General features: G+C 43.3%; 1 protein-coding gene across 9 annotated transcripts in view; it reads right to left on the bottom strand.

The window, feature by feature from the left end:
- Positions 1-4403: 4403 nt before the first annotated feature.
- Positions 4404-17026, bottom strand: part of LOC117775527 (arginyl-tRNA--protein transferase 1) — a 51657-nt gene continuing 39034 nt past the window's right edge. For all 9 annotated transcript variants that reach the window (XM_034608782.1, XM_034608777.1, XM_034608776.1 and 6 more), the window contains 2 exons: positions 11699-11819; positions 4404-5358 (listed from right to left, as the gene is read on the bottom strand). In XM_034608782.1, the coding sequence (XP_034464673.1) occupies positions 5180-5358; positions 11699-11819 (300 nt within the window). In that variant the 3' untranslated portion in view covers positions 4404-5179. The remainder of the gene's footprint in view (positions 5359-11698; positions 11820-17026) is intronic.

Below are 17026 nucleotides of genomic sequence, written 5' to 3'. Positions count from 1 at the left end.
GGACAACCTCAGTCATGGTGTCTTTTTTTTCTCCTGATTTTCAGACTCACTTTCACGCTAACACGTCCTCCTTCCTCTCGGGGCATTTTCATCTGGCCACAGTACATCTGTAGAGAAGGGGAGCGGGTAGAGGTACAAAACTGAATGACAATACAAAAACTTCTAGTAAACTATTTTTATTTGAATTCGCTAACACTGATGTTGAAACTGCTTTAAGACAACACATAAAGTTACAACTTGCTGCTTCAACCCTAACTGAAAATGCTTCAACTGCAAATCTCACATTTTCAGACATTTTGCTTTGCAGTTTGCACACTTCCTTCAAACAGGACATCCTATTATATTTCTAGTATTTACAGATTGATGAGGGAATGGAGCCCAGAGCACAGGTGAAAAACACAGTATATCTTTCTATATATGACTCTCAGACTGAAGGAGACCACAGATTACATATTTGGAATGTTTGTAATTATTTTGTGTGACTTTATTTCATTTTTTTTCACTGTATAATAATTTGGTGTCTCATTATGTTATTACTTTGTCTCTTTGTGGAGGCTTTGTCTCTTTTTATTGTTGTATGTTGTTTGTTTTGTGTCTCTTTATGGTCATTTTGTGTCACTTCATTATTTGTATGTTTTCATTGCAGTTTGTCCGTCTGTTAGGAGGATTACGCAAAAACCACATAACAGATTTGATTGAATCTCAGTGGAAGGATGCGGTTATAGGTCAGTTAAGAACCAAGAATTCTGGATCCCTTTGTTTAACATTGTTCTTTTTACATTCTCACTCATTTCTCAGAGAATAATTCATGGATTTTGATGTAGAAAATCTAACATGTTTAGGAGATTGATATTTATGAAATATAACAAATAAAAATCTGGATTTAGTGAATCTAAATGTGGTTTCATCTGTTGGATTTTGGCCGAGGTATAAACTCTACTGAGTGCTATTCTAGTTTGTAGTCGTTTCAGGTTAGTTTGTGGTCACCCTTCACCTACTTGTAGTCTTTCGGTCTCCGTCTGTTTGGTGTATTTTCACTGAGCTCTATGACTTATAAACAACAAATATTGACAGTCACTTCACACACACTGGCTCTGGTCCAGGGGCCCCTGGTCCAGAGCCAGTTAGGCCTATTCACTGATCTGCCCATGCTTACTACAGGGTCATACTCTCCTTTCTCAGCTTTTTGGAAATCTCTTTGTTTTCCGATGGGACCGACCACACCCATTTGGCACCAACACAGTTTAAAATAAACCAGACAGAGTATTTAACCATCTCGGGTCTGACATGAAGACAGAGCCCTCTCACCCGCCTCCTTTATTCTCTGAGCTCTGAACTTTGGCCGAGCAGTGTTTCAGCAGCAGTGTGTGGTCAGTGCAGAGCTTATGTTTAGGAAGATATATGAGCAGGGACACATTTATATATCAGAGTAATGTCCAAACCCTGTCACGCTGAGTCTCGCAGTATTATGGACTCGTTATAAAATAGCCAACCAGTGCGGGGCATTTTCTACTCTGACATAAAGAGGTCCACCACAGCACTGGCACATGTCCGCGTGTGTTGGTCCACCAAGACTAACTACTTGTGACAGTGCCAGGTGTGTGTGTGTGTGTGTGTGTGTATTAAGTCAGAGGGGAAGCATGCCTAATGTGGGAGAGAAACAGTGAATCCAACATGGGTCAGTCCATTCTAATTCCTGAGGAGACAGGCTGCTCTTAGTTCAAGGTTGAGTTTAAAGTGGAGAGGATGATTATCTCACCCCGTACCCGGCCCTGAGATCAGGACTGAGTGCAGACAGGTAGGCCGGCTCAATGTGCGGCAGGTGAAGTTAGTTGGTTAGTCTGTGCCTCTAACCACCGACTGCATTTGTCCAGCAACCAGGAGAAGAGAAAACGTTGAGGAGCAGGATGTTTACCCAGCTGGATGCAACTTAGCCTAAATACCTAATAAATAAGTTTATGTGTGCAGGCTTCAGTCTTTGTGTACCTGAAAGATTTCATTCTTTGAGAGTCTGGCGCTGATATTTTGCCACATGCTGACATGCTGCCGCCGCAACCTATGTGCTTACGTGTGGGAACCTAGAGTATGAAGTCCTCCAGGAATTCTATGTACTCAGGATTGCATCCTTTAGATTCCTGATGTGAATATAATTCCAACAAAAATGCCAATTAATTTGAAATTCTTCTTGATAAAGTTTTTTGTTTTCGAATTTGTGGACTATCACCAGTAGTATCACCCGCTCTAAAAAACTGTCTTATTCCCACCGTAACCATGGATTTCATCTTGATGAAGTTTGATTCTGCAGAAATGTGTTTAGTTTACTCACCAAGATGCACAGACACTAAAACTATTTATAAATCCAATTATTACTAAAGCTTTAAAACCTTTATTTTTATTCCCATGTGTTCCAGGTTGCCATCTTCTCCATCACAGTGTTGGATGGCTCATTTGTTTGCTTTATGACTCATTACCACCACCTGTAGGTAAGGTGAGTAGTGTGAAATCATAGGAGGCAACCAACTCAGGCATGAGAGCAAAGGGAACAGTTTCATGGAAGTCAGAAACTCCATGTGTATCTTGTATCTCCACTTTCTCCCACTATTAAAAATAAAGCCCAAATATCCCAGATAGGAACGCTGCCCTCCTGCGCTGATGACATCATTTGGAGCAACAGACTCCACAGTGATAGAGGGATGGAGCCGGGGTATCCAGGTCCTGCCGATACACACGCTCAACCAATCGTGACTCACACATTACACTCTGTTTTTAAAGCATGAAATATTTAAATCAAACTTACCAGAAATATGAACACTTTGGCATCACACCTGTGATTAGAACTACCTAAAATCCATTTGAAACCATTTGACGTGTACTTAACGTGTACTGTACGTGACCTTTAACTCCAGGGGACGATCGAGGTGCTTTGACTTCATTATTTTGGGAGCTGTCATGTCGTCCATCTTTATATACAGACTATTGTTAAAAGCTGGGGTGCAAAGTCCGTTAGATCCCTGATAAACCAGAAACCTCCACTGCAGGCACCACTTCAAATTTTCGAAACTACTCTGCAGAGAAGCAGCATTAAGTTCCTGAGCTGCTGCCATGATCACTGCAGACTGTGTGGTCACATTATGCTGTTAAAAGCACGCATGTCTTACTTCAGGCCCTGGGACCTGCCTGCAGACACCAGGACTGTCTTGGTTGTCTGAGTCATTCCCTGGCTGAGAGCTGTGCTGCTGTTGACACTCTGTTTGGGGGCCAGAGGCCATTCGCATCTGTGTTTCACCAGATTATATATCTCACCTGTTGCCTGGCTCAGTTCAACAAGTGCAACCGAAAGCACTTATCTCTTGAGTGTGCGAGTGCTTTGGGAGACATGAGCTCACTACTGTGTGCAAGAGATATGCACAGTTTGTCTCAAGCAGTTCCAGCAGTTATTATTACTGATACTATTATCATTAATAACACCATTAGAACTATAAGTACCACTATTGTCATTTTCATTACAACCACTCTGACAGATCTTAAATATGACTGTTACACAACTGCTCCTGGTCTCTCTCTCTCCTCTCCCCCCTTTCCCAGCCACCTCTCCTCTCTACCCAAATTTTCTCTGCTCACCCCGACCCGTCGATGCAGATGGCCGCCCACACCGAGTCTTGTGCGAAATCACTCACTAATCACTATATAGTGCACTTTAGTTCTCCATTTTGAAGTGGCGCCCGGATGTTTAGTGAAGTTTTTTATACCCTATACAGTGCACAACCGATGGTCACTAACCGAGCAATATATACCATCATGCATTGTGCTCGCAGCAGACAGACGAGAGCAGTGAGGGCAGCAGGAACAGCCCGACCTGTCGTATAAATACAAAATAGAAACAGAGCAGCACATCACAGCACAAACTGCAGGAAACAGGTTTATTTCTACATTTAAAGATGATCAATATGTTTTTTTACCTTAAAGTATTAATGCTAAAATAACCAACGTCAACCGGGTGACGTTGTTGATGTTGTATGTCATAATCCTGAGACAATGACGTCATCCCCGGCGCAGGGAATATTCGCTGAGTAGTATCCAAAATCTTTTATTTCTTTTCCTGATGAGCTCACTATATAGTCCTATAAATAGTCGTCACTATATAGTAAATATATATAGTGTATATAAGTAGGGAATAGTGAGTTAGTGGGTGATTTCAGACCCAACCTGGGTCTGCTCAAAGTGTCTTCCATCTAAAGTGTTTTTTTCTCTCCACAGTCACCAAAGCTTTCTCGCTGTGGTAACTGTTTGGTTTCTCTATATTATTGTAAGGTTTCAGCTTTAAGATAATGTATGTTGTGATGTGGCGCTATACAAATAAAGTTGAACTGAAATGAAAAGGAAAGTCAAAAAGTCAAAGCAGGGAATATGCAACCCCTTTATTTGGTTTAATCAAAAGTACCAGATTCCATATTAAATCAAAAGCCAAGAAAGCTATAAATATAACAGACATAAACATGGAAATGGTGACTTCTTTGCTTTACATAAAAATCTTTACTTCTTGGTGTAGTGTTTGCATCAGCTTGATGATTTCCGATGCGAAGTGAGCAACTGAGAGCCACCTTCAAAAATCACTGGACATTCATTGTGGCAATGCTGACATCAAACCCATATCTGTTCAGGAGAGCTCTCACCTGTGTGTGGCTGCATGTTCCACCAGCAACAGGTAGAGGATGGTGCAAAAGGTCAAAGTGATGAAAACATGATATTAAAATATACACACAAGGGTCTGGCCCTTGTGTGGAGATAAAAATCAAAGAAAAGGATGAACAAGAGCTTAACTGAGCATGAATGCTGCAGAAATCATTTACTAAAAATCAACTCACAAAATAAATGTAAATGAGACATCGCTAATGTATGAGGCCAATGAGTGAGTGGCTAAATACATACAGTAGTTACTGCATGGTTCCAGCCTGTGTAGAGCAAAGCACGGTGAACTACAAGGGCGGCAGAAAGCACTTTCACAGACAGTGAGGAGACACAAAGTCAGACAATAACAAAGACAGACACACAGTCAGACAATAACAAAGACAGACACACAGTAACAGAAACAGACAGACAGACAGACAGACAGACAGATATTGCTGGGAGGTGTGTATTCGCCTGTGTTAAAAAGGTGCGGAGGTGTGACGCTGTATGTCTAAGCACGGTAGAGCAAGATCCTTTCAGCACAGTCTTGGCCGAGCAAGCCGGCGAACTGCTGCACCTCCGTCTCGTCGCTGGAGCCTTTGCGTTTGCGGGAGTAGGCGGCGTAAGGCATGACGGCCCGTCTGTATAGCACCATCGCTCTGCCCACGTCCTTCAGCGCCCGAGCGTCTCCTGGATACAAACATGAGAACATAGTCAGGAGTGGAGAGGACACAAAAAGCACAATAAACATTGTCCTGATTTTCCCTCACTCGATTGACTTCACCTCTGAGTGACTTGGCAGGGAAACGCCATTGTTCCGAGAAGCCGTTGGAGGAGCAGAAACCATTTTTCCCCCCGCAGCACTAATTCCAAGACGGCTCCAAACCTGGGCTCACAGTGGTTTCATGAGCAGGCAGGTTTCGCTGGCCGTGTTTATGGGGGCCTTGCTCCCCGTTGGCTCTCAAAACTCAGCATCTCATTAGGCCTCGTGTCATGCACTGCCAGCTCCCATCAGACCAGAGAAAACACTGCTAATCTCACAAGTGTGCGTGTTTAGGAGCTAAGAATGGTCCTCTGGAGAGTACAGCGGAAAAAAGGGTGAAAAATGACAACCCTCACTCCGAACCCGCTGCCTCCAGGAGTGAGAGGCGAAGCCAAGCTGCCCACCGCTGGTGCCAAGAGGACACGCAAGGGGGAGCACAGCAGGGAGCATCAACGGAGCCAAACTAACCCAGATACAGAGCTAATAGGTATCAAAATCCACTGTCAGCAGAGGAGTCCTTCATTTGCTGTCACTCACTGGAACCTCAGGATCTTGTATCTCTCTAGAGAATAACATCCAAGCTCTATAGTCACTCTAACTACCATCTTAGAATACTTTCATCTCTCTACTTAGCTCTTATTCCACGTCTTTTCCAAGTCTTCTTCTTTTTCACCTAAAATATAAAGTGCATATCGTTCCATCTAAAACACACACAATCTGTCATCCGTTCAGACTGTCCTGTCTGGACCAATCCTGGTCTGGCCTCGCTGAGAGGAAGCAGATCAAAATAAACTTCAGTCCAGGTTCTGCAGTGCGGTGGACTAGCTTGCCAGGCCCATGGCGTCACATAAGTTGAACAGGAGCGAGTTAGATTTGATATTAATAGAGCTCAGGTTCTATTATTCACCACCACTGTTCCCTGTCACGAAACCTATGTGGCTCAGAGCTGAGAACCAGTAGAGATGTGAGCGCACATCTTTCTGCCCATTTCCTCAAATATTCACCAGCGTGGTGCCAAATCCCACCTGGTCATCAAATCAACTGGGAAAACAAGATTAAGGCGAAAGAATCTGAAAAAAAAAGCCAGATGTTACGAGATGTACCACATAACTGAAAAGAAAGCCAGAAAAAAGAGGAGCTGAGTAAAAGCATAAAGCCCACAGGCTCCTCAGCTCCAACACCCTCATCTCCATCAAGATATTTTCATATTTCAACCAAGATTTTTAAACTACACAGCAAATTCATGTTTTATTTATCAGCCTCCCAGCTCAGTAATGCCCTAACCACTGTTTCCCCGGTCCTCTCCAAAAACTGCTGAGTCACATAATTAAAGAATGCTTGATACAAACTTTTAAATGAAGAAAATCAGCAGTATGGTAAGTCTCACCATGTGGGGAAAAAAACTTAATTTTAGAAGATGTAAACAGGTTATGTAACGTCCACATGCCCATAATTCTGCTGCATGAAGAATTAATGTGTCCTGAAGGGATGAAAGTGAAAATATCGAAAAGCTGGATGCTTCCTTAATAATTTAAGCTTCCATCAGTATAGTCTTTCTAAGCACCACGTGCCTCCTCATGGTTTATATCAATGTGACAGTCCACTTACACAGCAGTTATGCAAAGTCACACTGTGTGACACCGTCCCCATGTTGAGATATTAAGTAGTGAACATTTTACAGACCAGCAGCATGAAGCTTTAAGACAGTCTATTAATCCTAACAGTAAAAACAAGCGGAGACCTCCCCCCCTCTCCTTCCCCCTTACTCAAGAAAATCCAAACATCCGTTCCTCACATAAACAGCTTTCCTTTTCTTCTCCAGTCATTCTGTCCTCCATCCATGACACCCTCCTCATTCTGAGCAGCTCCAGACCCTGCTCCTGTCAGGCCCACCGGACGTTCAGCGACAGGCTGCTCTGAGGTCACAGCTCCTCAGGGTTGGGGTTCAAGGGTCGGGGGGAAGAGGAGTGATGCGGGTCGGACGTGGAGTGAGAGGGTCAGGGCTGAGGCTAGAGGCCTCGACACCTCGCCACGCTCCTCTCTCTCTCATTCCATCTCGAACCTTCCAAACACCGACTTTACACTGGACACTCGTCAAAGGCCCCAGTGTTAGCACACATCCGCTGCGGCTGACCATGAATGTTGACCTCCACATTAAAGAAAGCAACGAGAGAATTCCCCTGCAATATAAAGGACATATCCTGAGAGGACCGATATCCGTCTCCCCAGCCACTCTGAATGGGAACAAGACAAGGCTGAGAGGCAGAAAGCCTGTGTGAAGAGCAAAGTGGTTCTGACAGTGAGACAAGATATGAAAGTGTAAGTGTACACAGTAAGAGATAGAAATATAGTGGGGAAAGCAGGTGGCTTGGGGCTAATGGCTGGGTGCTCTCAGGGTTGCACTGTCTCCCCCACCTACCATTTAGGTTTCACTGTGCCTTGCTGAAAGCACCGATACTGTGGACACTGTCAAAGTGTGTTCTTACATGAGACATGAAAAAAGGAAAATGAGACCAATAGAGTTAAACCTTAGAGATATTTTTCAACTTAATGCTGTTCATTGTGTGTGTGTGTGTGTGTGTGTGTGTGTGTGTGTGTGTGTGTGTGTGTGTGTGTGTGTGTGTGTGTGTGTGTGTGTGTGTGTGTGTGTGTGTGTGTGTGTGTGTGTCAGTACATGGGCTCAGTCTTACAGGACAAGAGCAACTGACTCGTTAATGTGTGTTCTTACACACAGCCCCAATGGCATCTGTAGAATTCTGTAATACTTTTTGGCCTTTTACCTGTAGCCCTTTAATTAATAGGGTAGAGCAGAAAAGTGGATCTAGATGAGGATCCCACCTTGAGGGGAATTCTTGACTATCAGTGTATCCTTTGCATTCCTCAGTCATTCATTTTCCTGTCCCATCCTGCGTGTAAAAACAGGCAGCACATTTCCTACATAGGCCCACTGACACATTGGCTGTGGTCAGTGTTTGTCTAACAACAGCATTTTAGAATGATGGCACTTCCTTTGCCTTGCTTACTCTGAGTTCAGTATGACAATAGTTGTTGTAAGTTTAATCACCCAAAACCTTTTGACCCAAAACTATGTGCTCATGAAATGCCCTGAAGTTTAATGTCACATAAACTATAAATAATGTTGTGCGTGTTGAGACAGTGCAGATCGGATCAAGGGGTGACTATTTGTGTGACACATTTCTCCAAGTGTTTATCCTGCTGTGCGGACAATGCCCCTACTTCTGTCTCTCTCAAACTGATTATGAATGTGTGTGAGAGTAGTTACATACATGTCCTGTGAAGTGCGTGTGTGAGCGTACGTACATTTGAGGGAGGCCACAACAAGGCCCTGGGGCCCTCGATGTGTCAGCAACAGGCATGTAATCAACGTAAGCCTGCTTTGGACAGAGTTGTGTAAACTTTAGATTAGCTGTCTTTACACACCTCATTAGGACAGCTCTGTAACCCGGTCACCATTTTAACACATGTCCAGCAACCCAGTTCTCATCCACCCCTGGGTGAAGCGAGTACGGAGCACTCGCTAAAAGCCTGAGTTAGAATTAATGGGGATTTTGCAGGCAGTTCTTGTCAAAACTGAATTTCTTTAAAATAGAACTTTCTGTGAAGTTAGTTTGAGCTTTTCTTAGTCTTTTAGTTGTCAATCTTGTTTGCATGGCTAAATTTAAACTAAAAACTCCAACCAAGCTTTGCAACGCACGTATATCTCACTCTAACCAATCGATTCATGCAGCAAAAATGAACCTTATGTAAGGGTTATTGATAAGGTCAAGATCAATGATGATATATTCTGTTAAATAATTGTTGATCATCAAAATTCAGTCAATTTCCTTTTGTGGCCATGCATAATAGAAACTGCAAAAGAGACTTCCTATAAAATAAATAGGAGATTCCTTCACCATTTCATGCAGTCAGGAAGTCCCCAGATTTATATAAAGGTTGTAACATGTCTTTATTTATAGGCCATAAATAAGCTACACATTGACAACAGTGTGCCATGCTGCTAACCCGCTGATGACACAGGGCAGGCTGGCCTGGTGACTGACTGACCACTGGCCATACTTCTGGAGAATAAATCCTCACCGCCGCTCGTCTGGCAGAGGCCCTCCTTAGCCACAGTTCAACCTCCCAATCTTGGCAACAGACCTGAGAGCCAACCATCAAGACAGCTAGCAATGAAATATAATGGCACTGTGTTCGCTTGGGCAGCCAGGCCTGAAATAATGTCCGGCCCCGTCCAAGATCAACATCTCACACAGGACTGGCAGCACCACAAGAGCCACAGACACACTAACGCTGGCCACAGTGAAAATCGCCGACTCCGAGGCCACCACTTTGTCCGCAGTCATTTGTGCCTGCTCAGGGATTAAGAGTATGATTGACAAGTAAAAGGTGAGACCTACCAGTGGCTAACTGTTAATGGCAATGTTGTAAATGACCAGAGTACTAATGGCACTTTAAACGGTTTTATTTCTCCTGGGTGTGGTGCTTACACCAGCACTTCAAAGACAAAATCTAAAGCCAGGAAATATAAAAAAGGTGCAGAATCTAGTATTCCTTAAAATATGAGTTAAGATTCAGATTATTTATGGACGGTGCGCAAACTTTAGCTCATCAAACAATCTGACCCTGCGATAGGGGACACAGGAAAGGACACTGTGAGTGAAAAATGGCGTTCACCTCTCTGTCAAGTCAAAGTATGACCTCACTACAGCAAAGTCTTAAAACGTCTCTCCACAGTCATACATCCCTCACTCCTCCCCCACCTGTCTGAGAACCTCTCTCTCATTTCAGTTGCAGCGTGCAGCCACCCTTTCACTTCTAATTTCTAATTTCTATAAAATCATTTTTATCACATTCCCCCTCTCTCTCCCTCCACCTATTCTTTTATTACTCCCTCTCTTAGCACCCATCTATCAGTCCCTGTTTACCTTACAATCAAATTCTTGTCCTCTCACATCTCCTATTACTGTCGATCAGTGGCTCTTTTCTGTTCGGTGCCTGATTGGTGATGCAGATTAATGGAGGAAGAGTAAATGGCCGGTACCTGTGCTCACAATCAATCAGGTTACAAGCACTTACATTATCCACAGTACGTGTATGAATGTACACATTTAAAACCCATACACACAATATACAGACTATCTCCAAAATACTACAATACACTGTACAGTTTAATGTTATGAAAATGTATAACCTCCTTTTTTCAGTTTACACACTAATCCTATATAAGCAATTATGTAATGTCTTCTTTGGTCCCGGAGGAGCTTAATGACATTTGGGTAAATAACCCCTGATGATGCAGTGACGTCGTGGATGGACAGATGGATTGAAATGGTGCATTGGATTTCAATTATGAGAAATGTGGGAGTCAGTGTTTTTGACTAATTACTTTTAGAGTTTACATGTATTTTATATTTTATATCCATATTTTTCCAACAGTTGAATAAAACAGCGACATTTAATATTGTGGATTATCCCAAATCAATTCTTAATATTTAAATTTAGTTTTCAAACTGTATGAGTACAGAACATACTGTATGTGTGATCGAATGTGACACTCTCTACATCATTTGATAACATTACTTATTTTTAAGCTGAGCAGTGATAGACTGTGAGCTGTATAATGCAAAAGAGTTCAGTGGGAGAAGTGGGAGTTGCATGACTCTTACTGCTTATTCGCCTAAAACCACCTGGGGCACAAAAATGCAGAATCAACACAGCGGGGTGATAAGTGTGAGAGATTTAATGTAAATGGAGACAGAGAATGAATACGTCTCTCTGGCCATGCACCAACACAGAAAACAATTCAAAACTCTCCTGTCAAAACTTTCAAACTCACTTACATTCTCCCTGGCCCCAGGCTCTGGTAATGGGCGTCTGCCAGTCTACCGTCTACATGCGGTTTATTACTGCTGATATCACTATTCATCTAATGACAACGCGATCCGTCCATATCGACAGCACTAGCCCTGATCTGACCACGCTGAAAGATCATGGGGAGAGAAGACCGTGTGATCAGATCCTCGGGCCCCTGCTCAGTGAGTGAACGTTGGAGACAAGCCCACAGTTTTCCAAACACCATTACGGTGAAACGAGATCAGATATGACCACATGGTTCATGGTTTCTTTCAAAATAGCATGCATGAAGAACTGCAGGATCCAAGACTGAACTCACAGCAGGAGCTCATTTTAGCTTCTTAAATGAATCATGATAACAACACAGAGTGGAGTTTTGTTTGGTTGTTGTACCTGCATCTGGATCCTGGTTGAAACGAGCGTAGCGGGAGTTCTCCAGCTGCAAGATGCATCGCTCTATTGCTACCCAGGCATAGGTCTCTGGGCACAGGAGGTCTGATGGCCGGTACTGACCCTGGGGAATGAGAACAGGACAGAAGGAGAAGGGGTTACACAAATCAATAATTATTTAGGTTATTGATCAACAGGAAATGCCAACAATCCTAAAAGGTGAGTGGCTTATCCAGCAAAAATGAGTTTGAGTATTTTTCTTACTGCAGTTTCATAAATGTGAGAATTTTTGTTGGACATTTTGTTTTTTGAGCATTTGAGCAGTTTCCTGAATTTTATTGACTTATTATTAAATCTAAAAACATCAGGGGAAACTAAATTAAAAGAAATAATAATAATTTGGAGTTAAAGGTTTCACAAGCCGTAAACTGTCCTCAGGGTCAGGATGAGGGTTGAGTCCTGGATCGAACAATGCTGTTTAAGTTTGATTTATGCTTCTCTGTGGCAGCAGTCTTATGTCGTCTGCAGTGTTGAGCAGGAAATGTAAACACACAACTGTATTGTAACGTGTGCTTGTGAAACAGGTACAAGTCTGTATTTGACCTAACATTTTGGATAGAAAATAAACCAAGCTGAACAAGAACAGCTGCAGGGCCTAAGAAAAAAAAGTTAGAGAGGTAGAGAATAAACGAAGAGAAGGAGGGGAAAGAGAACGCCATTATCAGGGACCTGCGTTCTATCACATGACCCCAAACAAATACGAACTGCCGAGATAGCTCTGTAAACAAGCAGGCGCCTGCCTCAGGCCTGCTGCACTGTCTCAACACACACAACATTATTTATAGTTTATGTGACATTAAACTTCAGGGCATTTCATGAGCACATAATTTTGGGTCAAAAGGTTTTGGGTGATTAAACTTACAACAACTATTGTCATACTGAACTCAGAGTAAGCAAGGCAAAGGAAGTGCCATCATTCTAAAATGCTGTTGTTAGACAAACACTGACCACAGCCAATGTGTCAGTGGGCCTATGTAAGAAATGTGCTGCCTGTTTTTACACGCAGGATGGGACAGGAAAATGAATGACTGAGGAATGCAAAGGATACACTGATAGTCAAGAATTCCCCTCAAGGTGGGATCCTCATCTAGATCCACTTTTCTGCTCTACCCTATTAATTAAAGGGCTACAGGTAAAAGGCCAAAAAGTATTACAGAATTCTACAGATGCCATTGGGGCTGTGTGTAAGAACACACATTAACGAGTCAGTTGCTCTTGTCCTGTAGGACTGAGCCCATGTAAGAACACAGCAGGAAAAGTTCCAGAAAATTCATAGTGGGCAAGTTGGCGTGTTGGTGACATTTCTAACATGAGATGGATGGCGAAACTGAAAACCCTCCAAAAAAAACCAAGGATGAAAAAGAGGTGCAATACATGTATAAGACACTGACAAAGACGTAAACTTGGAAAAAAACGAGATTCGAGAGCTTTTAACAATAAAGGTCGATGCAGGTGTCAATGTTCAGTAAACAAAGACAGGTGTTTCCCACAGCAGGATTTCTATGTCAAGTCCTGCCTCCTGCATGCTCTACCCAGAGGCCACCGCTCGCCTCAATGTTACTGATATTTTCCTGTTGTTGTGAACGCATCTGACCTGGACAATCTCCTGCTGAATTCTTCATACATGAAAGTCCATTCATATCTGAAAATGGCTAGATGGTCATTCCAAAAGTGTATGTGCCAATACCAACACACATGGCTGTAAAGAGAAAAACTCAGAGTGAAGCAAAAGACAAAAACATGCTTTAAGTGCTTCTGCTAACAGATGGATCGAGGTGGAATGCTGTGAATCTGTAACTGCGACGGACACACACATTGATCGGATGCTCTCCGTGTCCCAACAACCTTCAACCTTCTACAACTGTCAGCACAGTCAGCTTGACACTCTCACACTCTACCTCACCTCTATACACTCTTTCAACACTGCAGTGGAACACACACACTCCCACACTCCCACACCTGCTCAGCAGGAGTTCCTGCTAAAGGCCCCAGCAGCCTGGCATTGTACTTCAACTCAACCTGGGGGAGCAGAGGGAGGGTGGAAGCAGAGAAAGGGAGCTGGAGCAGAATGTGAATGGAGCAGCCTTTAAAGAGAAACTGGAAGACTTTCTGCACCATGTGTCAGAATGCATCGGTAAAAGAAATAAGGTGGATCCTTGCAGGCCTACAGCTTGTGACTACAGAGTGAAATGATATATCCAGTCCTGAGCTGTGAAGTTACAGCAGAAAGAGAGGCCTATCTAACCTAAATGAGACTCAGTCTGCCAACGGCAAAGGCACAATCCCTCTTTTCTCCCCCTGAAAACAAGAAAGGATGCAGAGTGGGATGAAGAGTATGAAAGGACACAGCTATTAGTGGTCTGGACAGAGGAGAGAGAAAAGAAGAAAGGAGGGATAAAATGAAAAGCTTGATTTTCCACTATCTATCTGTCAGCTTCTGTTTTTTATTGGACTGACTTTCTTTATCTTCCCTCTTATTTTTTTCCCCCCTTCCCCAGGTTGGCTCGAAGGCCCTGTAATTCACGGCAGCCCCTGCAGCTTCCTTGGCTCGCCTTCAGCCCTGCATTTTCTGCCTTTGCCGCAGCTTGCTCACATCATCCATCTCTTAATCTAACAGTTACTTACAGAATACCAACAGAGAAGGTATTGGTTTTCTCAAACTTCGATTCTTTGTGGAGAAGACGGATGTGCCAAGTTCAACCAATCTAATAACTGAACGTGAAATGGCCTTTTCTTACAAATCTATGTTGCTGAGGGGCTGTTAGCTCAGCTATAAAGAGGCCCCAGAAAAAGCCATTTTCACACATGAACTCCGCAAAGCAGCAGGAGATTCTCAGCTCAGACACATTCCCCACACAGAATTCTCCAGAGCGTTAAGGCGAGGGGTGGTGCCAGGGTAGAGCATGCAGGGCGCAGAATGTAACAAATTAATTATGGTGCAGAAATCACATGTTTTTGTTTACCACACATCAACGTCAGCATCAGCCTTCATCACCAAAAGCTCTTTTGACATCTTTGTCGGTGTCTTCTACGTTTGTGACGCTGCTTTTTCCCCTAGAGATATTTGTGTTTTTTGTTTTTGCATTTGTTAGAAACGTCAATAGCACGCCCTCTCGTTCTTGGCGAACCCTTTCCTGCTGTTTTCTCACATGGGGTTTACTAGGGGGCTGGCAGAAAAAAACCCTGCAGCCTCTCAATTGCGTTCGCACATACAGCCCCTCCAGAGAATGTCAGGAGATTATCCGGAGTTCAGTGCATATCTGAAAGCAACCGAGGTGTAGTTTTATTATGTGGGAATCCCCAAAAAGCCAAAAGTTTTTGTGTGAGTATACGTGTTTTTTATAGTATGTGTACACCAGGATTTGTGTGTGTCTGATGGTTATGCTGCCACTCTATAGATAAACAGGATGAGGCTTTCCAGACAAGGGTTTGGTCCCCCTCTCTTCAGTAGCTCTATTCCTCCCTTTCTAAATACACAAACCCTCACACACAAACCAATCCGTCACCATCCTTCCCTCCTTCCTTCGCTTGCAAGTTCAGACCGACATGGCGGTGATGCAGATGACTGACAACCTTTGAAAGGCTTGTTTAGCGAGACGGCGGGGAGAGATGGAGACGAACAAATGAGCGGAGAAAGAAGAAAACGTGTACAAACTTCAGCGGGGAGCTTTGGCTGCCATCAGAGGTGTGAGGAAACGAGATGGCGATAGGAGCGAGACGGGAAGGGAGGAGAGGAAAATTAGGTGCAGATGAGAAGAGGGATGGTATTTAAAGTAAATGGGACATAAACTGAGGGGAGCTGATGGAAGTGATAGGAGCCGTGTGAGTGCCAGGACAGCACTGAGAGATGATGTTGGAAGCCGGGGAGGAAGAGGGAGGGCTTGGAAAGAGACAGATAGAGGGGATATGAGCAAAACAAAATACAGATTCAATAGTTGCCACATAAAGAGGGAGAAACTTAGCAAAATGGAAACTGTACATTTACGAGTGACAGAACCCTCTGAGTCATAGAAACCTAGTGTTATGATGATGTACGTGCAGAGGTCACTGTTTATAGGAAAGCAATCTTCTGCAGTGCAAATTTCACAATGGACTAAACTTTAACAACGCAGAGAGGAAAATTACTCAAACCTCATTCAAATAACAAGCTGCCGCAGTGTAAACAATTACACAACCTCCATCATCAGAAGTAAATAAACACATATCTCCACACGGCTGGACACGCAGTTACTCAACACTTTGGAGATCTATTATGCAGCATCACCCACTCTGTCCAGGCCACACAGGCTTTATTCTCATTCAGGGAGCAGAGTGAACTTTATGACCAACGCATTAACTGTCACCTTCTTCCTCTCCTTCAATGTGCGCCCTGTCTTCAACTTCTGTCTTGTTTTCTCACACCTCTCAAGATAGGGAGGATGCCCCAGGCCCGTACCTATGATTTATATGAAAAGCAATTAATCAGACACATAAATTGAGTGTTTCACTGCAGCGGAGGACGTATCATGAAAACCTACAACTCTCTTCTGCCCTCTGCACCTTTTCTTCCTCTTTACCTGACTAGAAATCAGGCAAGCGAGTTGTGGTTAGTGTAGCGCACAGACAATTGTGATGAAATTTTTTCACAATATATATATATATATATGCATGTCAGACCACACTATGTCTAAAATGTCCAAAAGTGGGTTGAGGGTCAGAAATACAGTCCATGGAAACAAAACCAAGTGAGGTCCCGGAATGCCCAGAGTGAAGGCTAGAGAGCCCAAACCCCCGCTGGGTCAGGCCCAATGCAATATGATACAGTGAAAAGCAGTAAACAGTACAATAAAGTATCAGCAATTTATTAAATTCCTAGACTGACGCCCCAGATCGTATAAACAGGAGTTATTCTCCTGCTTTTAATTACTTTGTATTTTATTATTATTCCAGATATAAAATGCAGCTATATGCGCTTATGGAAGAGACCTAAGTACCTTCATATCTTCCATTAGAGGGAGACTTTTGGATGATCTTACTCGTCGTTTTATCGTCACACAGCAGAGTCACAGTTCAGTGGAGACCAGGAGAAAGGAGGTGGACTCGTCGCAGTATGAAGGTTTCCCTGCCTCCATCTGCGTTACTTTACACCCACATCTGCTGCTGATTTCCTGCTCATATCTCCAGTTGAGTTTTCACCCACACTACCCCATAGCCGATGTGTCACTGTGTATGTGTGTGCACAAGTCAGACACTGTGCACAAAGTCTAAATGCAGTCTACACGAGTCTCTCCT

The sequence above is a fragment of the Hippoglossus hippoglossus genome, chromosome 15, assembly GCF_009819705.1.
Source record: "Hippoglossus hippoglossus isolate fHipHip1 chromosome 15, fHipHip1.pri, whole genome shotgun sequence".
NCBI lineage: Eukaryota > Metazoa > Chordata > Actinopteri > Pleuronectiformes > Pleuronectidae > Hippoglossus > Hippoglossus hippoglossus.
This window is presented reverse-complemented; position numbering and strand designations above follow the sequence as displayed.